The 24,286-nt window shown below is 42.7% G+C and overlaps 1 protein-coding gene across 1 annotated transcript in view; it reads right to left on the bottom strand.

Moving 5' to 3' along the window:
• LOC115776288 (scavenger receptor cysteine-rich type 1 protein M130-like) overlaps positions 1-24,286 on the bottom strand; it is a 216,784-nt gene that overhangs the window by 127,089 nt on the left and 65,409 nt on the right. Inside the window, exons 12-14 of the mRNA XM_030723904.1 lie at positions 14,075-14,380; positions 13,715-13,996; positions 8,928-9,242 (exon numbers count right to left, since the gene is read on the bottom strand). Of these exons, the coding sequence (XP_030579764.1) occupies positions 8,928-9,242; positions 13,715-13,996; positions 14,075-14,380 (903 nt within the window). The remainder of the gene's footprint in view (positions 1-8,927; positions 9,243-13,714; positions 13,997-14,074; positions 14,381-24,286) is intronic.

Raw genomic sequence — 24,286 nt, 5'->3', positions numbered from 1 at the left:
ATTTAATAGAATTCAAATAGACTGAAAAAGCATAATTTGACCTGCTGCTAATCATTCAAACATAATTTATTACGGCCATGAAATGAAATGTTACTCAAAAATACTTGAACAGTGTTTGTATTTTAGTGATGAATCATCACTTCAGCAGTGACTGAAACTATAGTCAGAATTAAAATATTGGATTATGCTATTAAAGCAGAGGTCAGAGGTCATTAACAGAAAACTACAGCTACTGGAATAATATTTGTAGGATAGTTTTAAATGATGTATAATACAGAACTCATCATGTGCACTGATCCATGCAGTACCACAGTTTTATTCACTACACCAACAATTTGGCACTACTGCAATAGAAATTCATGCAGTCGTGTTTCACTGATCAGCTCTGTAGAGCCTGAGGGAACTTTGCACAGTCACATTTTAAAAAGAAATTTCTCCACAGGGAAGGATCTACAGCACGTCCAGGTTTAAAGACAATGAGATTTATCACTAAGGAACAACCTCTAGTGATCTGTTATCTCTTCAGTGCACTTTCTGGTGCACTGTTATGCAGACTTCATGCTCCTTCATGCTTCATGTTGTTTCTCTTTGAGCACACACTGATGGAGTTTACGTACTTGTGGTCCTCTGGGCCTTATGGTGGCTATAATATTCAAATAATATTCAAAGCTCAGAGTAGCACCTACACACCAACATAGTCATTTTGCATGCTTAACTTTTGGTTCCTTTAGATTTTCATAGAAAATCTCAGAGTGGGTCAATTTTTACACAGCTGACCTGTTATGAAAAGGCAGAAACTCACATCCTCACATAGTTGGAGAAAAAGGTTCTGGTTGAACAGAGGAAGATGATTATGGTGTTTTCTAAGGAGCATTTTTATTATTATTCCAGGAAGTAAATCAGGAATATAAATCATAGCCGCTCAGAACTATGAAATAAGTTGAACAGCTGGAAATGCTGTCTTAATTGGACTATATGATGATAGAACAGTTTAGTGACATTTAATGATTTATTTTGGAAACAGCAGCTTAACTGATGTCTTTGTGTTTTTCAGGTATCCTGCTGACCACCATCTCCAGTGTCCCCTCTCTCTATCAAAGCTGTCTTTCCTGGCCATCTACCAAGCTCTGCCTGATTTTTGGAAATTCTCTCTTTCTTTACCGCTTCTCTATCCCCGCTCTAATTGAAATGCCATTGAAAACACCATTTAAAAGGCCTTTCCACCTATCTGTCCCTCTCCTCTATCCCCGCTCTGTCTAATTGAAAGAGATTCCTGCTGTGAAAAAGGCACAACTTTCATTCCTACTGTGAAAAGGCAGAGTTTTCATTCCCGTTGTGAAAGACCAAAAATTTCAATCCCGATATAGAAGGATTGTGGTTACTGCTTCCACGTTTCTGGATACAAGTTTTGTGGATACAAGTTCCGCTTTTCTGGATACAAGTTACACTTCTCTGGACACAAGTTCTAACTACCGTATTTTTCGGACTATAAGTCGCTCCGGAGTATAGGTCGCACCAGCCAAAAAATGCATAATAAAAAAAAAAAACATATATAAGTCGCACTTTTTTTTTTTGGGAGGGGAGGGGAGGGGGGGGGGGGGGGGGGGGGGGGGGGGGGGGGGGGGTGTTATTTGATAGAATCCGAGACTCAGAGCAGAAATTCCATCTTGAAAGGCAATTTAAAATAATAATGGATTAAAGAACAGGGCGAACACGTTTACACCTACGTTATGCTAAGGTAACACATTCAGCTACATGACGCACAATGAACAGAGTACATGTCTGGTATGTTAACGTAACATTAACAGTTATTCAGATAACCATAGCATAAAGAACATGCTAACAAGTTAACCAAACCATCAATCCATTGAATTCTTCATCCTCGGTGTCACTTCTAAACAACTCCGCACACTCCATAGGTAGACGAAGCGCCGCTTCCTCTTCTGTGTCGCTTTTGTCAGACTCGTCGTCAGCTGTAGTTCCAATTATTCCAGTCTTTCTGAATCCCAACAGGATGGTTTGGTTGTCACTGAAGCCCATGTTTTCTTGATCCATCCAATGACTTCCAGGAAAGTTGGGTGGCGAACTCTCCCAGTTGCCGTTAAGCTGTGCTCTCCGTTCATCATCCACTGCGCCCTCAGGTTACGCAAGACTGCCTTAAAGCTGCAGTTCACGGAGATGTCAAGTGGCTGGAGTATTTTGGTTCATGTGTTATAAATGTCACATATAAGTCGTTCCGGAGTATAGGTCGCACCCCCAGCCAAACTATGAAAAAAAGTGCGATTTATACTCTGGAAAATACGGTAAGTTACAAGTACTCCTGTCTTTCTGGTAGCCTATCTCAGTTTTTGAGATATTTTGTTGGCAAGAAAAAAGTGCCAAAGTTTTTCTCCTAACTGATTTTAAGATTTAAATATTTAGGAGAAAACACGGAAATTTAATTTGTGAAGAAGAAAAGTGTTTCACAAAATTCGAAAGAAAAAAAGATTATAGAAATTCATTTTGAATATAAAATAAATTTGTTTTCATAAGAAATTTGGCTTTTTGACTGAGATCAGAGGAAATCCAGATCTCCAAATACATAAATTTTTGAATACAGTAAATACTCAGTGAATATTACCAGATAAATATTTACCAGAATTCAATAATTGGACTGATCTGAAACATTTCAAACTTATTTTCAGTCCTTTGATCTCGACTGCAGTTTAGTACCCAGTCTGAGGTGTTTGATTGGACATATATATTAACTTTATTCAGTCACTGAGTGCATATTCAAGTGTTTTGCTGTTTTGTGAATATTCAAATAAAAAAGAGAAGACATCTGTAAGGAGGACCTGCAGTTCTTTGGAGTGGTTGTTTCCTGTCTCAGCTCAACGAGACGGAGGAGAAAGCCTGCTGCTGCCAGAAGCCCTCACCTGCCATCCTACTGCTACACCTGTGCTGCTGATTGAATCTACACCTTAAAATATAAGCCAGAGTTTATCACACATAGTTCAGTTCGTTCTTATTAAATCTTTATCAATTATTTTCTGCTGGTGAGTGAAAGCACTTGAGGATCAGGACAGAGTAGCTGATACTGAACTACTGAGAAATATTCTGTTAATATAAGTGAAATATAAAGTATTTGATAGAGCTGCACTGCAGGCTAACAGCTTTATACTGAACTGCTATAACAAGTACAGATAACAGTTTTTGGCAGAGTACAATAAAAGGAAACAGTTTGATATTTTGGTTCATTGAAAAGTTAATTTTTAAATTTTATCTGTTAAAGCTTCAGTGTTATCCTGGTTATAGTGATCAGTGATTTTGTATTAGAGTTTATACAGACAATTTTTGTCAGCAGACAGTGAGTGTGACAGTTTAATCTTAGAACCCTTCAAGAAGTTTGTAATTTGTGCTAAAGGAAATTTGAATCTTCTTTAAAGGTAAACCGTAGACTACAGTCAGTTCCGTGGTTGTGTCTGAATTATAGAAATACGGGAATAAGACGAATATTTGTGGTTTTGGAGAGCAACAATGGGTAGGTCAAGCAACAGGTCCCGAGCTGCAAAGAAATGCTGGCAGACATCAGACATCCAGACGACATCAACAAGTGAGCAACAAGGAGAAGTTGGTCCCCAGAAGTGTGCATCAGAGAACGTGTCTCCACAGCCAACAGGTGAAAGGGTCAAACAGGGAGGTCAACGAAAATCTGTACGTGTACCAGAGGTGACCTACGCCGATGTTATGAAGCGTGATGTTGTGTCTGTAGCAGGACCTTCTCAGAGTCATGTAAAGCACAGAGGTCAGAGCAGAACTGCAGTTCGTCATGGTAGTGATGATACATGTGTAGCAGGACCTTCTTATTTTTAGCAGGTAAACCAGAGATCAGGACCATCCTTTGTGAATGTGGGAAATCAGCCTTCAGAAACACACGTCTGTGCATCTCGCAGCCAGGCTCATCGCAAATATGGTAAATCTAGAAACAGCCAGTGCACATGTAACTCTCTGACTTTCCTGGCATTCCTTTATGAGCATGAAAACGTTACAACAGCTGACCTGAATCGAGTCCTGGATAAAGGTGATGTGATGTACAATGAGGCCAGGAAAAGGTTTCCTGACAGTATCCATATGGCAACTGATGAACTCCCAGACATAGTTGATGCGCGCAGGTGTACGTATCACGTAGACATGACACAGCCTTCCAGGTATGGCACATATGGAGAACCTCCAAAAGAAGCTGCAGATACCTTTCTGATCCTAGAGGCAGGACTGAGCTGCTTGTTGTCAGACATGCAGTATGCATTGCTGATTATGAACGCGTTGTGCATCGCAGTGTTCAGATCCAGATCAGGCAAATATGGTTTCTTTGATCCACACTCCAGGACAGCCAGTGGTCTTCTTCTGCCACCAGAGTCACGCAATTGTGGTAAAGCTGTGATGCTGAAGTTCACACGTCTGAGTGACATGATTAACAGACTCTTAACTTTGTATAAAGAGATGGAGGTACCTCTTTCCCGTGAATACGAGCTGAAGCCAGTGCAGTTTTACACTTTGAGCCCAGTAAACCTGAGTGATGCTGTCCCAGACACAGACTGCACACCTACAGTTAACACTACTGCTGCACCTGCTCTGTTGGATGAAGCTTACAAGGAATCAAACTCATCAACTCTAAAGAGAATCACAGAGAATGATATTTCTGAGAGCATTTCAACTGCATGTGTAAGTCAACAAGAGGTCATGCTTACTGAAAGTGAAACTGAACCAGAACCATCAGGTCAGTTTAGTTGCTCTTCACCATATGTCTGTGTAGATTCTCAGTCATCCAGGTCATAGTAGTCTCTGGAGCTTGAAAAAGGCGACTGGACTTCTTTTTGTTTCTTGAAGACGTTTCACCTCTCATCCGAAAGGCTTCTTCAGTTCTCAGTTCCAGAACTGAGAACACCCCGTGAGTCGGCAAGAGGCGCTGATGAGAAGAGAGTGTGTGCATGCAGAAGCTCCATGAGGTCGCTGTACTAAATTTGCGTTTATTCACACAGATGTGGGGGGAATAAACCTGCCTCCGTCGGCAAAGTAACAGACAACTCCTTTAATTCTTTATCGCCAACACAACGCAGAGGGGTTGCCGCAGCCTAGAGTGCAGAGGCAGTGTGGCGCCGGTTACACAAAGACGTAAAAATGATAAGCCTGCTGTCATCAGATTTCACCGCTGCTCACAAGAAAAACATCCAGAGCAATATTACGGAAGACTGCTGAAACTCTACGTTCCTCATCGTTCAGATCACCTACTGAAGAGACCATCTTTGCCAACCTATGAGTCTTTCTACAGTGCCGGCTATGTACAGCTACGAGGTGCAGACCGCCCTGAGTATGTGCAACACATTGTGAAAAGAAACAGAGAGAAGTATGAGGAAAAACAGGAGCGCAGGGACAGGGGCTCAAACCAGCAACCCTCCGGCTACAAGACAAGCACCTACCCACTGTGCCACTGCCACATATAAAGGCATTCTATTCTATTCTATTCTATTCTATTCTAGCATCTGCTAAGAAACTGAGCTACTGCTGCAGCTCACTATGATCCTGTTTCTCCCTAATAAAATGCTAATAATGCTATGGATGTTCAGTTCATCAGGATTCTTGGAGAAGGATCAATTGGACTTCTTCTGAAGCTCTGGATCTTCACCTGATGGTGTGACTCCCTCAGGTGGCACAAGAGCACTCAGTAGAGCACATACCTCGCCCAGCCCACATTTTCTATGTGCTAATACTACGCTGCAATAGATACCACCCAATGTTGAAATACTCCTTCATAAAAGTCAAGGCCACAAATGCTAGAAATGAATTTTCTTGTCATTTGTAAAATATAATTTGATATTTTGATTTAAAAAAATGAAATGAACAAATGATAGGTGGGTGGAAGGTTGGACACGCCTTCTAATTGTAAATGAACACTAAAGTCATCCAAACTATGAAGAAATACATATGGAATTATTTAATGAACAAAAAAGTTTTAAACAAACCAGAATGTGTTTAATATTTCAGATTCTTCAAAGTTGGAAGACCAAGAGGCTCCTCTGATGCACAGGATCAGAAACTGCACATTAACAACACCCCAGATAAGAGCCCACTAAGTGCTTCACCAAGTTCAAGCAGGAACATCAGCTGTTCAGAGAAGACTGTGTGAATCTGGACTTTCTGGTCGAATTGCTGCAAAGGAGCCACTTCTAAGAAATGGAAATGAGACCAGTGGAAATCTGTCCTTTGGTCTGATGAGTCCAAACACCATCATGTCTTTGTAAGATGCAGAAAAGGTGAGCAGATGGTTCCTACATGTGTAGTTCCCACCGTGAAGCATGGAGGAGGAGGTGTGATGGAGGTGCTTTGCTGGTGACGCTGTTGGAGATTTATTCAAAATCCAAGTTAGACTTAACCAGCAGGGCTACCACAGCATTCTGCAGAGACATGCTGTCCCATCTGATCTGAGCTTAGTGGCACCATCATTTGTGTTTCAGCAGGACAATGACCCCAAACACACCTCCAGGCTGTCTAAGGGCTGAAAGAGGGTGATGGAGGAGAAACGGGCTGTGAGCACAAACCTGACCCCCTCCAGAGCATTCATTCACAGCTGTGGGTTTGAACTCTTTCAGGCATTTCAAAAGCCAAAATCAGCCCACACCCCCAACTTTTCATCAATCACTGAAAATGGATCCAGGTTGAATTTCTCTGAAATAAAGCTCAGCATCCACAAACACTCTGTTTATTTTCCCTTCAGAAATCTCAGTCATTCAACATAGTTTCACTGCAGACTTTCCCTCGGTGTCCACACTCCACCTGCAGTGGCTCTGTGCCCCACCAGTGGCACCCACCCCTGAGACCCTTTTATTTAGACTGAAGACATTTCACAGAGGAAACTCCTGAAACATTGTTTTATTTAGATATTTATGCAATATATGTATAAAATCAATTTCTTAAGTAAAACATCAATATAAAGGTAAGAAAAGTTACTCAAAAATGACACATTTGACTAAAAAAAACAGCAAATTTTACATATGAAGATGAGAAAAATTACTGCAAGTCTCCTTCTTGTTCTGTAAGTAAAATCTGGAGTTACAAAGAATGAAAATGACTCAAAATCCCTAAATAGAAAGTCCTGATTTACAAAAACCTTGAACTGAAGTGGTGAACTCTGGTTGTTCTTGTTGTTCTGAAAATCTGACAGCAGAAAATGTACCTTGTGTTGGCGTGGCAGTGGTGCTCACCTCGCAACCGGAGAGTCGTTGGTTCGAGTCCCTATCTGAGCGCATGTTGCCCATACCTGGGCAAGACACTTAACTTATGTTGCCTAAGTGTGGTTGGTGTTTGGTGGGAGGGGCCGTACATGTGAATGCCTCAAGGCAGCTGTGGCTACATTAGTAGCTTACCACCACCAAATATGATTGAGGTGTAAATGAATAGTGTGTGAAACTGTAAGGTGTTGACTACCTTGAAAAGCGCTATCTAAATCTAATGCATTATTATTATTATTAAACCACAACAGAGCCAGAAACATGTTTTGGTTAATATCTCACTAATATGATTAAAACTTTTTTTTAAACTAAAATTTCACTGTCACCATATTTGCTCCACCAAACCTGGACTTCTTCTAGATCGACAAATCCATCTGTAGGTGGCGCTGTAATGTGCTATGTGGTGTAACCTGGAGCATATTTAAAAAAACACCTGTGATGAAGGTAAGCTGTAAGCTGGTCGGTCTCAGCAGGCGTCTCTATAATCCATCAATACATGAACACAGGGATTCAAAGAGGCCCAGACTTTGCTGCAGGCAGCTTGTGTTTGTGCTCAGTGACTTTCTTCAGCTCCATCACCTCTGCTCTTCATGTTCCACTGACTGTTTTACTCACCAACCAACATCAGGAAGTGTTACTGAGCTCAGAGAGCAGCTGAGCAGCAGGCTCATTTTCTCTTCTATACAATCAGATTTCTTTTTGCAACCAGAGGAGTCTCCCCCTGCTGGACATTAGAAGGAATGCAGGTCAGATTCAGATATATGTGCATCTTTTATATACAGTCTGTGCTCTCTGCATGCTGCCTGTCAGAGAGCTACAGGATAATTCCAGCCTTGTGGTTAAAGTCAAATCCTTGACTGACCTGATGGTCGCTTCTGTTTCTGCTCACAAATTTATCAGGATGTCCGATGAGCTGCTGGGACGTCCTCCTCTCCATGAGCTCCTTCTTCAGCCGGCCCTCCTTCAGCTGCACAAACACCGAGTTTACGCTCCACCAGCTCAATGTGCTCCCGTCTGCCTGACTTGTGCCCCCTGCTGGCCTGAAGAGGAATGACGGCACACAGATTAGACCGACTGCATCGCTCCTCACTGCAGTTCAATAAACAGACTGAGGGCTTCACTGTGAGCTGCAAAGAGTTGCTCAGTACCTTACAGTAGAAGTACAAGACAACGTTCTCCAACAGCAGAATCAGCGGCAGGAGGACCACTCTGATGATGAGACCTGTGGGATCTGATCAGATACATTCACAGCCATCATCAGTCCAACAGCTCTCATTAAACTCAGACTGCAGCAACCTGAAAATGACCTGTTTGATTCAGTTACACTTTGAACTGAACTTCAGTGACTTAGTGTCACAAATTTGTACTACAGCTTCATCTCTTGTGTATAAAAGTGATCAAAGGGATCTCTGTCTCTTGGACCTTTTCATTACAAAGAAGAACCAGCTCAGTTAATTCTGCCTCTGGGTTGAGGACACTTGTAAAGTCTTGATTTTTAGGCTCCAGAGTTTTTACCTGCTAGTTAAATTGAAGCTTATAATGTGCACTCAGATCAGAGTTGTTTCCTGTGTTTTGTCTTTTCCACTTTTTTCTTCTGTCCTCAGACTGAATGTGTGAATATCAGCAGGTTGATGTTGATGGCTGAGCTCTGCTTCATCTTACCTGAGACAGTGACAGACAGCAGGCGGCTCTCAGAGGAGAAGTTATGGGAAAAAACGTAGACGTCATAAACACAGCTGTAACTTCCTTGGTGGGCGGGCTCTGCTGCAGGAAACAGGAAGTGTGCAGAGTGATTGACAGCTGCCTGTGTGTATTTGTATACTTTGTTAAAGGTGAGGTGGAAGGAGCCTCCTGGGTACTGTGGCTGGATGGAGCAGCTGATGGTGAAGTTGGAGCTTCTGGACACCAGAAGCCCCTGCTGCCCCTCGGAGACCCCGTCCATGGAGGACAAAGAAATGATTGGCTGAACCAGCAGGTCTGTAATCACACACACACATGATGGTTAGTAAGAGTACAAGGTGCACTCAGTTTCCTCCAGGTGTGTCATCTCAGGTGATGTTCAGCAGTCCATGGAGGGTTTGAAGCTTCCAGAATCTTTTCACTTCATCCCAATAAAAAACACTGACTGTCATTGGAAACAATCTGAAGAAAGCTATGGATTACATTCGATCCTTGCCATAAGAATGACACTCACGGTTGACGAGCTACACACTGGGCACTCATTACTTATGTGGATTGGTGTAAGTGTGAAAAAACAAAAATAATATAACCCAACTGAAGATCTCAGTAAAGATGCTAAAACTGAATTCAAAGAAATCAGACTCCCATCATGGAATAATAATTTTTTTGCCCTGAGCTCCTCCGAATCAAACGCACCCCATCCACTACTAACTGTATTACTTTATTTCAAAAGGGCGTCTTTCTCTCAGCATATTAAGGACAGTTATGAATCACCCATACAGAGTTGTGTGTTTACATTTAAATCCCTGAATAGCTGCTCTAAACTCTTATACATTTCCTTCCATGCAGAAGTTTCTCTTTTTGGGACTGTTTGACTGATTTTAGTCACCGACCAGGAATATTCTGTTACTTGAGGTGCTGTTCGTGCACCAGAGGGTGGCTAGTGTTTTTTACCACCCCAAATTTGTTTTTCCAAACTTCCACCTGTTCTTGTTTTTATTTACTTATATTCCCCCCTCCCCTGTCTGTGGTTGGCCATATGGATCTTGCCCACTCATCGCTGTTCTTTTGATATCAGGAATACCACACCTTGCATCTGTATGTTGGATACAGATTCCATGACAATGGAAGGCCACAGATTCAAGGCCACAGCATGATATTGATCAATATCTATGCACCAAACACTGACAATTTAACATTTTTTGGACAACTAGAGTGTAGAATTAGTGATATGGGTGATTATCCAGTTCTACCTGCTGGAGATTTTAACGTGGTTATGGATGGAATATTGGATCGAAGCACCCCAGCGCAGTGTCATTCTAGTTTGGCTTTGATTCTTTTAAAAATGTGCAGGGCCTTAGGCTTAAGCGATGTCTGGAGATTGCTTAATCCCTCCATGAGGGATTACACTTTCTGCTCTGGCCCAGGATAGATTACTTTTTGATGTCAAATATTGTTATGAATGAATGAATGAATGAATGAAGTTTTATTGCCATGTGGGTGAACAAGTTCACACATTGGAAATTGCAGTTACAGAACACCATCCAAGAATACACAAACACAACACACATAGGGGGATATGTGTCCTCGGGTCATGCAGCCGACTTGCAGCGCTACCTTTGGCAGGAGGAGAAAACAACACATCATGGGGAAGTTAGGTTAAAAAAAGTCATCTGGTACAGTGCTCAAAAGAGCACTATACCAGGGTCCAAAAAAAACCACCTTAGCAAAGCATTTGCACATGTAAAGCAAGGACAGCGGCGGTAGGTGAGGTCAGGTCAGGAGGGGATGCAGACGGAGACGAGAGGTGGGGGCATTGTGGAGCCAGATGCCAGGTTCCAGCCAAAACAGTTCGCTGATAGCGGTGGAATTTCATCAGCGGCCGTGATACACCAGACCCAGCTTCACAAATCACAACGCGGAGTGGGGGAAAGAGCAGCCGCACACAGAGCCCTGGAGAGAGATATGGTTGCCAACCCAAGGCCGGCAGGGGAGCCGAATTCCTGATAACAAATGTTGTTTTGGAACAGGCTGCTTGTTTTTCCAACAGCCTTCAGTCTTACTGGGAAACCATTCGAAATCCAATATTCCAAATTCGTTGATTGCCGTCCTCACTGTGCAGAACCGAACTATATCTCCTGATCTAACCCCTCTCGCCTGCGAGCTCGCTAATCTTGCGGCTCAGGTCCACCAGGCTTTGAGTCTGAGTTTGTACGGCTCTGCTCAGCCCTTCCACCTGGTTCGGCAGCCTCTGCAGATGTCGAACCGCCGTCCAGATTTTCTTAATTTGCGAGTAAAGCAGGTATCCACCGAGCCCAAACAGAGAAGATACTGCTACCAAAAAGCCGAATATATAGGCGTCTTCCACGTCTTCCACTCCAAGGGCCGAGAAGCACACAGGTCTCCACGAGCTCCAAGAGTCGATGACGTATCCAACCGGGTCTGTTCCACTCGGGCACGCAGGCTCCCCTGTCCCGGATCTCATAGTGGAAAAAATTCGATCAATGATGGAGAATGCCCAGTTTGCCAGATCCATGGTTCAATCTTGTTCTTATTCGGACAGTGTGTAAAAGACGCTCTCACAGCAAGCAGCAAGCGGAGAGATGGGGAGGGCAGGGAGAGAGAGATAGTGCGACCGTCTCCGACAAGAGCAGGAAGAGAAGATCCTCAGCTGTATCCTACTCAATTGGCAGTATACTCCTATCTGACCATGCCCCAGTTATTTTACATTTAAAGCCATTCAGCAGCTCTCCCAGACCTTTAAGATGGAGTCTAAATTCGAGCCTCCTGCAGGACTCTTGCTTTCTTAGCTCCATAAGAGCTCAAATTAATCTTTTTATAGAGACTAATCTCAATACAGCTCCCTCTGCTGGACTACCTTGGGAAGCTTTAAAAGCATATATCAGAGGGTTCCTTATACAACATGCTTCATACAAAAAGAAAACGACACTTGCCAAACAGATGGCTCTAGAGAGAGAGATCGCTACAGTGGAAGCCTCCTTTAAGGCAAACACAAGCCCTACAAATTTGACGTGTCTAACAAGACTGAAGTATGAGCTCAATCTGATCCTCATGCAGAGAGCAGAATTCTCTCTTTTCTGTGCTAGACAGAAACGCTTCGAGGATGGGGATAAACCCAGCAAATTTCTGGCTAGATATATCAAACAAAAGGAGGCACAGACTGTTATACCAGCAGTAAAAATGCAGGACAACGGCGTGGTGACAAACCCCACTAAAGTGAATGAGGCATTTAGGAATTACTATATGCAGCTCTATTCTTTAGAACTGCAGGCAAGTGCGCAGGAAATTGACATTGCTGGATCTTCCAACCCTCTCGGAAATGCAAACTGAATCATTAGATGCTCCAGTTTTAAAGGAGGAGATCATAAATACAATTAAAAACATCCCAGCAGGTGTGGGAGGTCGGGTTGCCTATTGAACCAGTGGACAGCCCCCCCCCCCACACACACACGCAGAATACACATCACTCACAGATGTAGGGTGGAGAGTCACTTGCCTCTCCTTTTTAATTGCACTTTAGTCATTATAACTCACAACACATACACACATACTACTTGATACACACAGGACCTTTGGAGCAGGCATGTTACCCAGAGGTTGATGAGATGGGGCCGCTGAGGTGACCCCACTCGGATCCTCATTACTCTCTGTCCCCAGATTTTATTTGCACTTTAGACATGGAGGGTTTTGGGGGGGAAGTGTGGGCACTGACGACCAGCAGTTGGTGCTTGTGGCACAACTGTCCCCTCAATTTTAACTACACCCAATACACCTCATTATAAATCTTGAAGTACCATGACCACAACTTACAAACATCTGCACTGTTCTCTGCAACCCCAGAGAACAGCACAATAAATGATGCATAAATTATCTGGGTTTTGCCTCTTTCATCTCTTTTCTATGCGATAACCTGCGGTGATGGAGGAGACACAGTATGATCGGCTTTTATGTGTTATTGTTCCTCCATTTAGGCTCAGATTGGTTTAATGTTTGAAGGGACAGTGATGGGGAATAAATCTTCGCCCGTTACGTTAATCCTAAAATAAGTTTTGAAATTGTAAGGAGTAGAAAGTACAGATATTTGTGTAAAAATGTAGAGAGTAAAAGTAAAAAGTAGTCAGAATAATAAATACTGTATTTGTACTTCATTTCTTTCCACCTCTGCATCTGAGTGGCTGAAAGTTATGGCCTGTGGGTCACTGGTATCTGTTATAATGGCAGTTATAGAAGCTGCTGCTGGAAACCATCAGCTAAGAAAGCTGGTGGATGTGTCAACCTGGTGCATTAATTAACTAATCAAACATGATGACACAGATGGGCAGCACGGTGGTGCAGTGGTTAGCACTGCTGCCTCACAGTTAGAATAACATCTGGAAGGTCTGGGTTCGATTCCATTCCAGAGGCCCAGGCCTCTCCCTCTCTCTGTGTGGAGTTTGCATGTTCTCCCTGTGCTTCCGTGGGTTTCCTCCAGGTACTCCAATTTCCTCCCACATTCCAAAGACATGCACTTACTGGGGTTCGGTTAATTGGCTAATCTAAATTGCCCATAGGTGTGAATGTGAGTGTGAAAGGTTGTTCGTCTCTCTGTGTTGGCCCTGTGACAGGCTGGCGACCTGTTCAGGGTGTACCCTGCCTCTCGCCCTATGACAGCTGGGATGGGTTCCAGCCCCCCCGCAACCCTGAACAGGACTTGTGGAAGCGAATGGATGGATGGATGATGACACAGATTATGTCACTAATGGGCTTACCTGAACAGGTGAGATCCAGGATTAAAGGAGAATAATCTGATGTTGCACACTCCATCAGAGCAGATCCAGAATCAACACAGTCTGGTTTAATCTTCCACACAGATGTGTAGTTCTCCAGTCTCCATCCAAAGGTAAGAGCAGAGCCACAGTCCAGATGTTCACAAGCAACAGCTGCTGCCTTCAGGGTCCAGTCAATGTAATCCACTGGTCTCCATTCCCCCAGACGTTTCAACTCCAGTATACCTGCACACCGACTGGCTCCTCCCACCAGCCTGACAGGCTCTGAGCAGAAAGCAGAGAGTCATCAGTAACAGAATAAAGTGAGTTTGAACCAAATCAAAGCTGCAGCTCCTCTTCTACCTGAGCAGGTGAGTCCAACAGCTTTGCCAGGTGAGCAGCTGCTTCTAGCTGAGCCTGAGCTTCTACAGTCCAGGAGAGCAGACTCATGGCCTCCACACTGGAACTCTCTGCTCCACACCGGAGCCTCCACTTCTCCATACAGCGCCCCCTGGAGGACCGAAGGAGGCCCACAGCCAAGCTCCCTACAGACCACCTCTGCATCCTGCTGGTCAAAGTCAGCTTCACACACTGAGGACCAGCTCTGGTCAGACTTCACCTCCAGTCTGCCTGAACACAGACTGGAACCATTCAGCAGCCTGACAGAGTCTGGAGAGATCAGAGAAGATCACACAGAGAGATCAGAGAAGATCACACAGAGAGATCAGAGAAGATCACACAGAGAGATCAGGGAAGATCACACAGAGAGATCAGAGAAGATCACACAGAGAGATCAGAGAAGATCACACAGAGAGATCAGAGAAGATCACACAGAGAGATCAGAGACGATCACACAGAGAGATCAGGGAAGATCACACAGAGAGATCAGAGACAGCAGACACACAAGAAGAAGATGGCAGCAAACAACTATTCACTGATTCACACTCAGCACAACTCCAACATGAGCTCATCATTAACAGCAGAACACATATTAATAACCACACACAATGGAAACATGTTAGCCCATCCATCCATTCATTCATTTTCTTCCACTTATCCAGTTCCAGGTCACAGCGGTAGCGGCCCAAGAAGAGAAGCCCAGACCTCCCTGTTCCCAGCGACCTCTACCAGCTTATCTGGAGGGACCCCAAGGCATTTCCTGGCTAGCCGAGAGATATAATCTCTCCAGTGTGTCCTGGGTCTTCCCCGAGGACTGTTCCACATAAGACATGCCTGGAACACCTCACCCAAGAGGCGCCCAGGAGGCATCCTAGTCAGATGCCCAAACCACCTCAACTGGCTCCTCTCAATGTGGAGGAGCAGCGGCTCTACTTTGAGCCCCTCCCAAATGGCTGCACTCCTCACCCTATCTCTAAGAGAGAGGCCAGACACCCTTTGGAAGAAGCTCATTTCTACCACTTGTAATTGTGATCTCATTCTTTCAGTCACTACTCAAAGCTCTTGACCATAGGTGAGAGTAGGAACGTAGATTGACCTGTAAATTCACAGCGTCACTTTTACACTCAACTCTCTCTTTACCACAACAGACCAGTGCAGCATCCGCATCACTGCAGATGCAGCCCCGATCCATCTGTCAATCTCCTGCTTCCTTCTCCCGTCACTCATGAACTAAACCCTGAGATTCTTAAACTCCTCCACCTGAGGCAGCAACTCGTCCCTGAACTCGAGTGGGTGCTTCACCCTTTTTTGGCTGAGGACCATGGCCTCAGACTTAGAGGTGCTGATTCTCATGGCAGGAACTTCATACTCAACTGCGAAACATGTTAGCAGGAAATTTAATACACAACATCGTTCCACTACAAGGCTCCATCCTTGATCCACTTTTGTTTTTAGTATACGTGCTTCCTTTCAGTGAGATCATCAATGTTGCTCATCACTGCTATGCAGATGACACACTGTTATATGTCCTTCTGCTGTCCAGCAACCTTCAGCAACCTTGATATTAATTTCACCTAGCTGTGATGCTGGCTGTCCCAAAACTTCAGATTTAACAATGACAATTCTGAGGCGTTACTTACTGGGCCAAAAAAAATTCTTCTTCCTTGGTATTCAGTAAGCTTGATTCATTGTCCAAAAATGTTCCTAACCTGGGAGTATTTTTGACACTGAGCTCGGCTTCAATGCTGAAGTAAAAATGTTCAGGCTTTGGCTTCATTGAGGCTAAAAATAATACCAGAATTCAATCATCATTGTTTACTATTGAATCATGCATTTATTTATTTTTCTTCCTGCCTGAACTATTGCAGTGCTCTCCAGCATCAGTCAGAGCTCACTTCACCGTCTCCAGCTGAGTCAGAGCGCTGCTGCCCTGATTTTAACTGGTACCAAGAAAAATGAACGTTATTGCTGTACCGGCAGATTTACACCAGCTGACTCTTAAATTTTGTGTTGATTTTAAATTCTTGCTCATCAGTTTTAAAGCATTACGTGGCCTTTCTCCAAAGTACCTTAAAGACTTATTAACCTCTTATGTGCCTGGGTGTTTCCTTAGATTTGGGAACTGGGCTCTGCTGGTTATTCTGAGGTCTCAGCTAGTAAACAGAGGTAAGCGGGCTTTTGCCATCACAGCTTCCAAACTGTGAAACAGTCTGCCCATTGAGACCAGAATCAGACCCTCTTCATTGGCTTTTATATCTCTTATTAAAATGTTGTAATTTTTTTGTTACCTTGAATGAGCTCTGTTCTCTGGAATATAAGAACAGGAAACATTACTCATTACATAAAAATACTCTAAGATATCCTGATGTAACCACTGTTTACAAAATGAGTACAGCATATTTTTCTGCTTTGAAGTTGTGTCTGCTGTCATAAAGAAGCTGAAGCTGCGTCCATGTTATCTATGAACTTACTATCAGAACTTAGACTTGCTGAGGCGTTATCCAGTCTGTCCTGAGTCTGCCCCGGGGCCTCTTATCAGTTGGACACACATGAAACACTTCCTAGGAGGTGCCCAGGAGACATCCTCAAGAATCAAGAATCAAGAATGCCTTTATTAGTCCCACAAATGGGGAAATTGCAGTTAACAGAACATCCATCCAAAACAAGCATAAACATAACACAGACAGGGGGGACAGATGTCTGAGGTCATGCAACTGTTTCTCAACGGCGCTACCTTTAGCAGAGAGACAGAAAGAGATACATTGGGATAGTTAGGTTCAAAAAATCATCTCATACTGTGTTCATAAAGAACACCTTACGAGGTTCCAAAAAACACCTCAGCAAAAAGCATATTGCACATATAAAGCCGGGATAGCAGTATGGTGGGTAGGGTCAGAGTCAGGAGGGGATGCAGACGGAGACGAGAGGGTGGGGGCATTGTGGAGCCCAGATGCCAGCTCCCAGCCAAACAGTTCGCTGATAGTGATGGAAGTTCATCAGCGGCCTTGGTACACCAGATCCAGCTTCACAAATCACAGAGAGGGCTGAGGGGGAGGGCGGCCATTACGCATAGCTCTGGAGAGATATGATTGCCAGCCAAGGCCGGCTAGGGAGCCGAATTCTGATAATGCAGATGTTGTTTTGGAACAGGCTGCTTGTTTTTTCAACAGCCTTCAGACTCACTGGGAAACCATTCAATAAATCCAATAATCCAAATTCATTAGTTACCGTCCTCACTGTGCAGAACCGTACCTTATCTCCAGATCGAACCCCTCTCACCTGCTACTCCCCAAGTCTACGGCTCAGGTTCATCAGGCTTTGAGTCTGAGTCTGTACCATTCTGGTCAGCCCATCCACCTGGGTCGGCAGCCTCTGCAGATGTCGAACTGCCATCCAGGTTTTCTTGATTTCTCGGTAAATCAGGTATCCTCCGAGCCCAAACAGAAAAGATACCGCTACCAGATAGCCAAATATGTAAGCGTCTTCCACGTCTTCCACCTCGAGGGCCGAGAAGCACACAGGTCTCCACGAGCTCCAAGAGTCGATGACGTATCCAACCGGGTCTGTTCCACTCGGACACGCAGGCTCCCCTTTCCCAGATCTCATAGTGGAAAAAATTCGATCAATGGTCTTGAAGGCCCAGTTTGCCAAATCCATATTGCTCTCAATCTTATTCTTATTCGAACAGTGTGCAAGAGACGCTCTCACAGCAAGCAGCAAGCAGGAAAGATAGGGAGGGCAGGGAGAGAGATAGAATGCGACCGTCCCCGTCAGAGGCTGGAGCAAGAATCCTACTCAGGTGACCAAACCGCAAACTTCTAGTTCTGGTCCCGAGCCCAGATGAATGGGAGAGCTGTATAAGGAGGGGCATGCAGTGTAAAATCTGTGCCAAATGAAGCATGTTGATCCATTCACAGTGACAACCATCTGGGGAATAAGTGAGTGAAAGTACCTGACAAAGAGAAGCCCTGGTGGAGTCCAAGACCCACTGCGAATCAAGGTTATTATCATTAACAGAAATGAAAGAAATAATGAAAACTGAAATTGAAAAAACATTTTTGTTTACTGAATATTTTTTAAAAAAAAGGTAATTAAAAGGAATAAATAATAACTGAAACTGAATTGTGGGTTTTGTTATAAAAATAGTTTCTGTGCTAATTATAATTATCATGCTTATATAAATTGTTGTATAAGTTGTTATATGAACAGAGATGTGTCTGTGTAAAGAGGTAACCTTTGAACCTGTTGGAGACAGGGACTAGTGAGCTGCAAACCACCTTTAAATTGTTCCTGTCTCCATAGCCGTTCAGGAGCTGGGGATTTCAGAGACATCAACATCACATTCCAGTTCTGTGGGAAGTTACAGAGCCTGTTTTCTGTCCTTACCTGGCTCCCAGGCCTGGCAGTTTTATTGTATGCATTCTATTTGTATAAAGAGTGACTTGCTGGGACGGCCCAGTGTGAATTCACTGATGCCTGAGCTGAGAGTGACTGCTCCTCTTGCAAGAATTAAACTCTTACTACAAAAGGTGGTCGAGTGGGCCTGATTATTAGTGCTCTGTTGGGGTGATATGGGACTATGAGGTCTTTGAGATAAGATGGGGCCTGATTATTCAAGACGTTGTATGTGAGGAGAAGAATTTTAAATTCTATTGTAGATTTAACAGGGAGCCAATGAAGAGAAGCCAATATGGGAGAAATCTGCTCTCTCTTTCTAGTCCCTGTCAGTACTCTAGCTGCAGCATTTTGGATCAGCTGAAGGCTTTTCAGGGAGCTTTTAGGACAGCCTGATAATAATGAATTACAATAGTCCACCCTAGAAGTAATAAATGCATGAATGAGCTTTTCAGCATCACTCTGAGAAAGGATGTTTCTAATTTTAGAAATATTGTGCAAATGCAAAAAAGCGGTCCTACATATTTGTTTAACATGTGCATTGAAGGACATATCCTGGTCAAAAATGACTCCAAGATTTCTCACAGTGTTACTGGAGGCCAAAGTAATGCCATCCAGAGTAAGTATCTGGTTTGACACCATGTTTCTAAGATTTGTGGGGCCGAGTACAAGAACTTCAGTTTTACCTGAATTTAAAAGCAGGAAATTAGAGTTCATCCAGGCCTTAATGTCTTTAAGACATTCCTGCAGTTTAATTAATTGATGTGCCCATCTGGCTTCATTGATAGGTAAAGCTGAGTATCATCTGCATAACAATGAAAATTGATGCAATGCTTTCTACACTGAAAAAAGTAAACCTGCACTGTCATTAGTGTAATGTGTTTATTTGGATTCCAATAAATAAAAAATATTAGTTTGCTCTTTCAAACTAATCTGTTTAATTTATGCTTATACGTGAATTAAACATTTTTACCTTACTATAATGGTACTGATAGCAGGGCACCAAAGTGAGTTTTTTAAATTCAATGAAAGCACTTTTTTAGGTTCAGTATGATTTGCTCATGCGCAGTCTTTAAAACTAAGTTCTGGCGGTATAGTTTTACTTCCGCCTGAAACCAGAGCTTCCATTTCGGCACAAAGTTGTTACGGAACGGCGAGATTGGGATTGAAGAAAGGGGCAGCTTCTGTTGAGAGGTAAGCATTAAACTCTGATAAAACGCTGTTAAATCTGAACGGAAATATTCTGTATTAGGTCTATATGGGCTAAGTTAATATGAGATGATATAAGTTCCAGGGGGTGAGCGGTGAAACCTTGTGCTATGAATTGTTCTGATCAGCTTTGCAAAGAAACCACACCGACAGGGTTCTGCTACCGGTTCCAGCGCGTTTCCCACCGCGAACGCACTCGGTCCTCGGCCGAAAAATGGGTTCAACTCGGGCCCGCAAGCTAGCTGGTCTTGACACAAGAAAGCTTGACAAGAGCAGCAGAGCAGTTCACAGAAAAATGGTGGAAACGCAGGCTCGTTCTTGAGCTGTTTGCAGGTGCAAGCACTGGCATGCGAAACGGCACCTCAGCGGTGGTGCATCAGCTAACAAAAGGCATGCACAGTTAGCTAGTCAGGATTATGTATTGAGTCTGACAGTGGTGCTAAATAATTAATTGACTCAAATATAACTCAAATAGCAACAAAATTAATCAGGAAACAAAGGTTTCTGAACCACAGAATCCATGTGAAGGTGCTCAATTTTAAGCATTTTTTATACAAGCGAGTTGTCTTGAAACAGGATGGTATTGGTATGTATAACAATAAAAATTGTATGCTCTTTTTTTAATCACAGCAAGAAAGTGTGTTAATGTAAAATTAAAATACTCAATATTAAATAATCTTTTCTCTTTTAACTTCAGAAAGTGTCCACCAGTTAGGGTTTGGGGGGGTTGGTGTGCAACCAACTTGGAAGTTCTGGGTCAACCTGTGGTAAGTTCTTTGTACAATGTGCATTTGTGATAATTGGATTATCTTTTGATAACCCTGTTCTCCTTACACCTCAACCCTTGTGTTTTTCCTCAGTTATCCATGCATGTGGAAATGTAAAGACTGTGACCATTCATATTCAAGAAGATCTTAACTTCTAAAACATTACAAACTTGATCATCTCAGAGCACCATGGCAGACATGGCACCTGTTCGATTGCTGATCGTTTTAAGTGAAGGCAACAGTGTAAGAACGGAGCTGTGCAAAGGGATTCCAAACTCATTGGAAGAGCTTATTGATGAGGGTAAGAATACGTGTGGATTAGAGGGACACATAAGGCTGCAGTATAAGGACACCGATTTTGGAAACATATTTGTGAATCTGACCTCTACATCTGTGGTTAGGGATCTTACAATTCTCAAAGTTGTTCAGTTATACCCTCATACCACAACTGTTGTCTTGTACCCGGTTGATCCCTCAATAAGTATCAACACTTCTGTAAGTGGCCTGGACAGTGATGACTCATCCGTTTCTGCACATACAGATGACACAGTGTTGCTTAGCAGCCCCTCACCAGACTCACGAAGGACACAACAGTGGCCACAAGTGTTCCAAATCCCAAACTTCTCCTATGACACAAAATGCCAACTGCAGAAGACAAATGTGGAGTACATGAAAAGCCAAACAAAACTGACTCCTAGTTCAAAAATGTTGTCAGACATATTGGAGAAATTAGCTGAAAGTATGTATGCATACCCACCATATCCTGAAGATGGTCACTACAGCGATGTTGCTGAGGCACTCACAAGAAAGCACCCCTGCCTTAGAGAGCCAAGTTCTTTCAGTCAGAGCTATGGGTGGAAACAGAGGCTCAAGATAAAAATGGCCAACTACCGGGCCCAACTCAAGGCACATGGCACGTCTGCTGAGCTCACAGTGAATTCTTTAAAAGCATCCAGGGGATGCCTTTCTGGCAAAGAATGTGAAGAGACCTAGACAAGCTGAGGTCAACCGTTTTCCATCTTTTCCAATTGGTGAGACTACAGAAAGCTTGGAACAAATGCAGAAAAGAAACAACCAGCAAACAGTAAAAGCAAAGATGGCAAAGACATTTGGATACCGAAGACAGGAAATCGTACAGAAGCAGCCCACCGCTGAAGACATTTTGGTGAGATGGCCAGCACTTTACCTAATGGAAGAGGTATGCTTTGTTGTTGTTGTTCTGAGCAGTTCATTTATTCATGTACTAATGTTTATACTGTAAGAATAAAGATAAGCAATTTTTGAGAAGAGATAAATTTATTAATATTAATTGCACATTCAAAAAAAGCTGATCTTGAAGCAGTGTGATCAATCCCATAGATGTTTTTTGAAAGAAAATTTCAGTTCTGTCTGCATGCTCATTTTTGTTTTGCAGATCAATGCTGAGTTCCTGCGAATTACAACAGTTCCTTTGGAGGCTAAGTTTTTGGCACAATTAGACAAGCGCTCCACCAAACGGCTGGAGGTCATTAGAAGGAAGGGAGGACGTGTGAAAGAGCAGACCTCCAGGATCTTACAAGTTGTAGATGAGGTATCTGAGAAGACTCAGTGGGATTTATAGCTGAATAGTTGTTTTGTGTAGGAGTGAGTTAGATTTTAATTAATAATTATTGTTCTTACTCAGATTGTTGACATCACCATCAAAAGAGAAGCTGTCCTTAAAGCTCTTATGATCTACCTGGGTGAGCCTGTTGAGCATCTTTTTTGTTTTATTTGTTATTATCTATCGTCCACCTGGTCCTTACTCAGAGTTTCTGTCTGATTTCTCAGACTTTTTATCTGATTTAGTGCTCAGTTCAGATAAAATCATTATAGTGGGTGATTTTAACATCCATGTAGATGCTGAGAATGACAGCCTCAACACTGCATTTAATCTATTGTTAGATTCAATTGGCTTCTCTCAAAATGTAAAGGAGCCCACCCACCACTTTAATCATACTCTGGATCTTGTCCTAACATATGGCATAGAAACTGAAGACTTAACAGTATTCCCTGAAAGCCCCCTCCTATCTGATCATTTCTTAGTAACATTTACATTTACTTTAATGGATTACACAGCAGTGGGGAATAAGTTTAATTACAGTAGAAGTCTTTCTGAAAGTGCTGTAACTAAGTTTAAAGATCTAATTCCTTCATTATTATGCTCTTCAGTGCCAACACAGTACAGAGCAGCTACCTAAACTCTGCTCCCAGTGAGGTCGATTATCTCGTCAATAGTTTTACATCCTCACTGCGTATAACTTTGGATACTGTGGCTCCTCTGAAAAGGAAAGCCTCAAATCAGAAGTGCCTGACTCCGTGGTATAATTCACAAATGCACAGCTTAAAGCACATAACCCAAAAGCTGGAGAGGGAATGGCGTCTCACTAAATTAGAAGATGCTCATTTAGCCTGGAAAAAGAGTTTGTTGCTCTATAAAAAAGCCCTCCGTAAAGCTAGGACATCTTACGATTCATCATTAATTGAAGAAAATAAGAACAACCCCAGGTTTGTTTTCAGCACTGTAGCCACGCTGACAAAGAGTCAGAGCTCTGTAGAGCCGAGTATTCCTTTCACGTTAACTAGCAGTGACTTCATGGATTTCTTTACAAATAAAATTTTAGACATTAAAGAAAAAATTATTCATAACCATCTCAAAGATTATTCTTCATGTTCGGCTGCTTTCAGCACTGCTGGTATTTGTTTAGACTCTTTTGCTCCAGTTGATCTTTCAGAATTAACTTCAATAGTTACTTCCTCCAAACCAGCAACATGTTTGTTAGATCCCATTCCTACTAGACTGTTCAAAGAAGTCTTTCCAATTATTGATGCTTCAATCTTAAAAATGATCAATCAGTCTTTATTAGTTGGCTATGTACCACAGACCTTCAAGGTGGCTGTAATTAAACCTCTGCTTAAAAAGCCATCACTTGACCCAGCTGTCTTAGCTAATTATAGGCCAATCTCCAACCTTCCTTTTCTCTCAAAGATTCTTGAAAGAGTATTTGTAAAACAGCTAACTGATCATCTGCAGAGCAACGGTTTATTTGAAGAGTTTTAGTCAGGTTTCAGAATTCGTCACAGTACAGAAACAGCATTAGTGAAGGTTACAAATGATCTTCTTACAGCCTCTGACAGTGGACTCATCTCTGTTCTTGTCCTGTTGGACCTCAGTGCAGCTTTGATACTGTTGACCATAACATTTTATTACAGAGATTAGAGCTTGCTATAGGTATTAAAGGTACTGCACTGCAGTGGTTTGAATCATATTTATCTCATAGACTCCAATTTGTTCATGTAAATGGGGAGTCTTCTTCACACACTAAGGTTAATTATGGAGTTCCACAGGGTTCTGTGCTAGGACCAATTTTATTTACTTTATACATGTTTCCCTTAGGCAGTATTATTAGAAATCACTGCATCAATTTTCATTGTTATGCAGATGATACTCAGGCCTGGATGACCTCTAATTTCCTGCTTCTAAATTCAGATAAAACTGAAATTCTTGTTCTCGGCCCCACAAATCTTAGAAACATGGTGTCTAACCAGATACTTACTCTGGATGGCATTACCTTGGCCTCCAGTAACACTGTGAGAAATCTTGGAGTCATTTTTGACCAGGATATGTCCTTCAATGCACATATTAAACAAATATGTAGGACCGCTTTTTTGCATTTGCACAATATTTCTAAAATTAGAAACATCCTTTCTCAGAGTGATGCTGAAAAGCTCATTCATGCATTTATTACTTCTAGGCTGGACTATTGTAATTCATTATTATCAGGCT

The sequence above is a fragment of the Archocentrus centrarchus genome, unplaced genomic scaffold, assembly GCF_007364275.1.
Source record: "Archocentrus centrarchus isolate MPI-CPG fArcCen1 unplaced genomic scaffold, fArcCen1 scaffold_30_ctg1, whole genome shotgun sequence".
Taxonomy (NCBI): Eukaryota; Metazoa; Chordata; class Actinopteri; order Cichliformes; family Cichlidae; genus Archocentrus; species Archocentrus centrarchus.
This window is presented reverse-complemented; position numbering and strand designations above follow the sequence as displayed.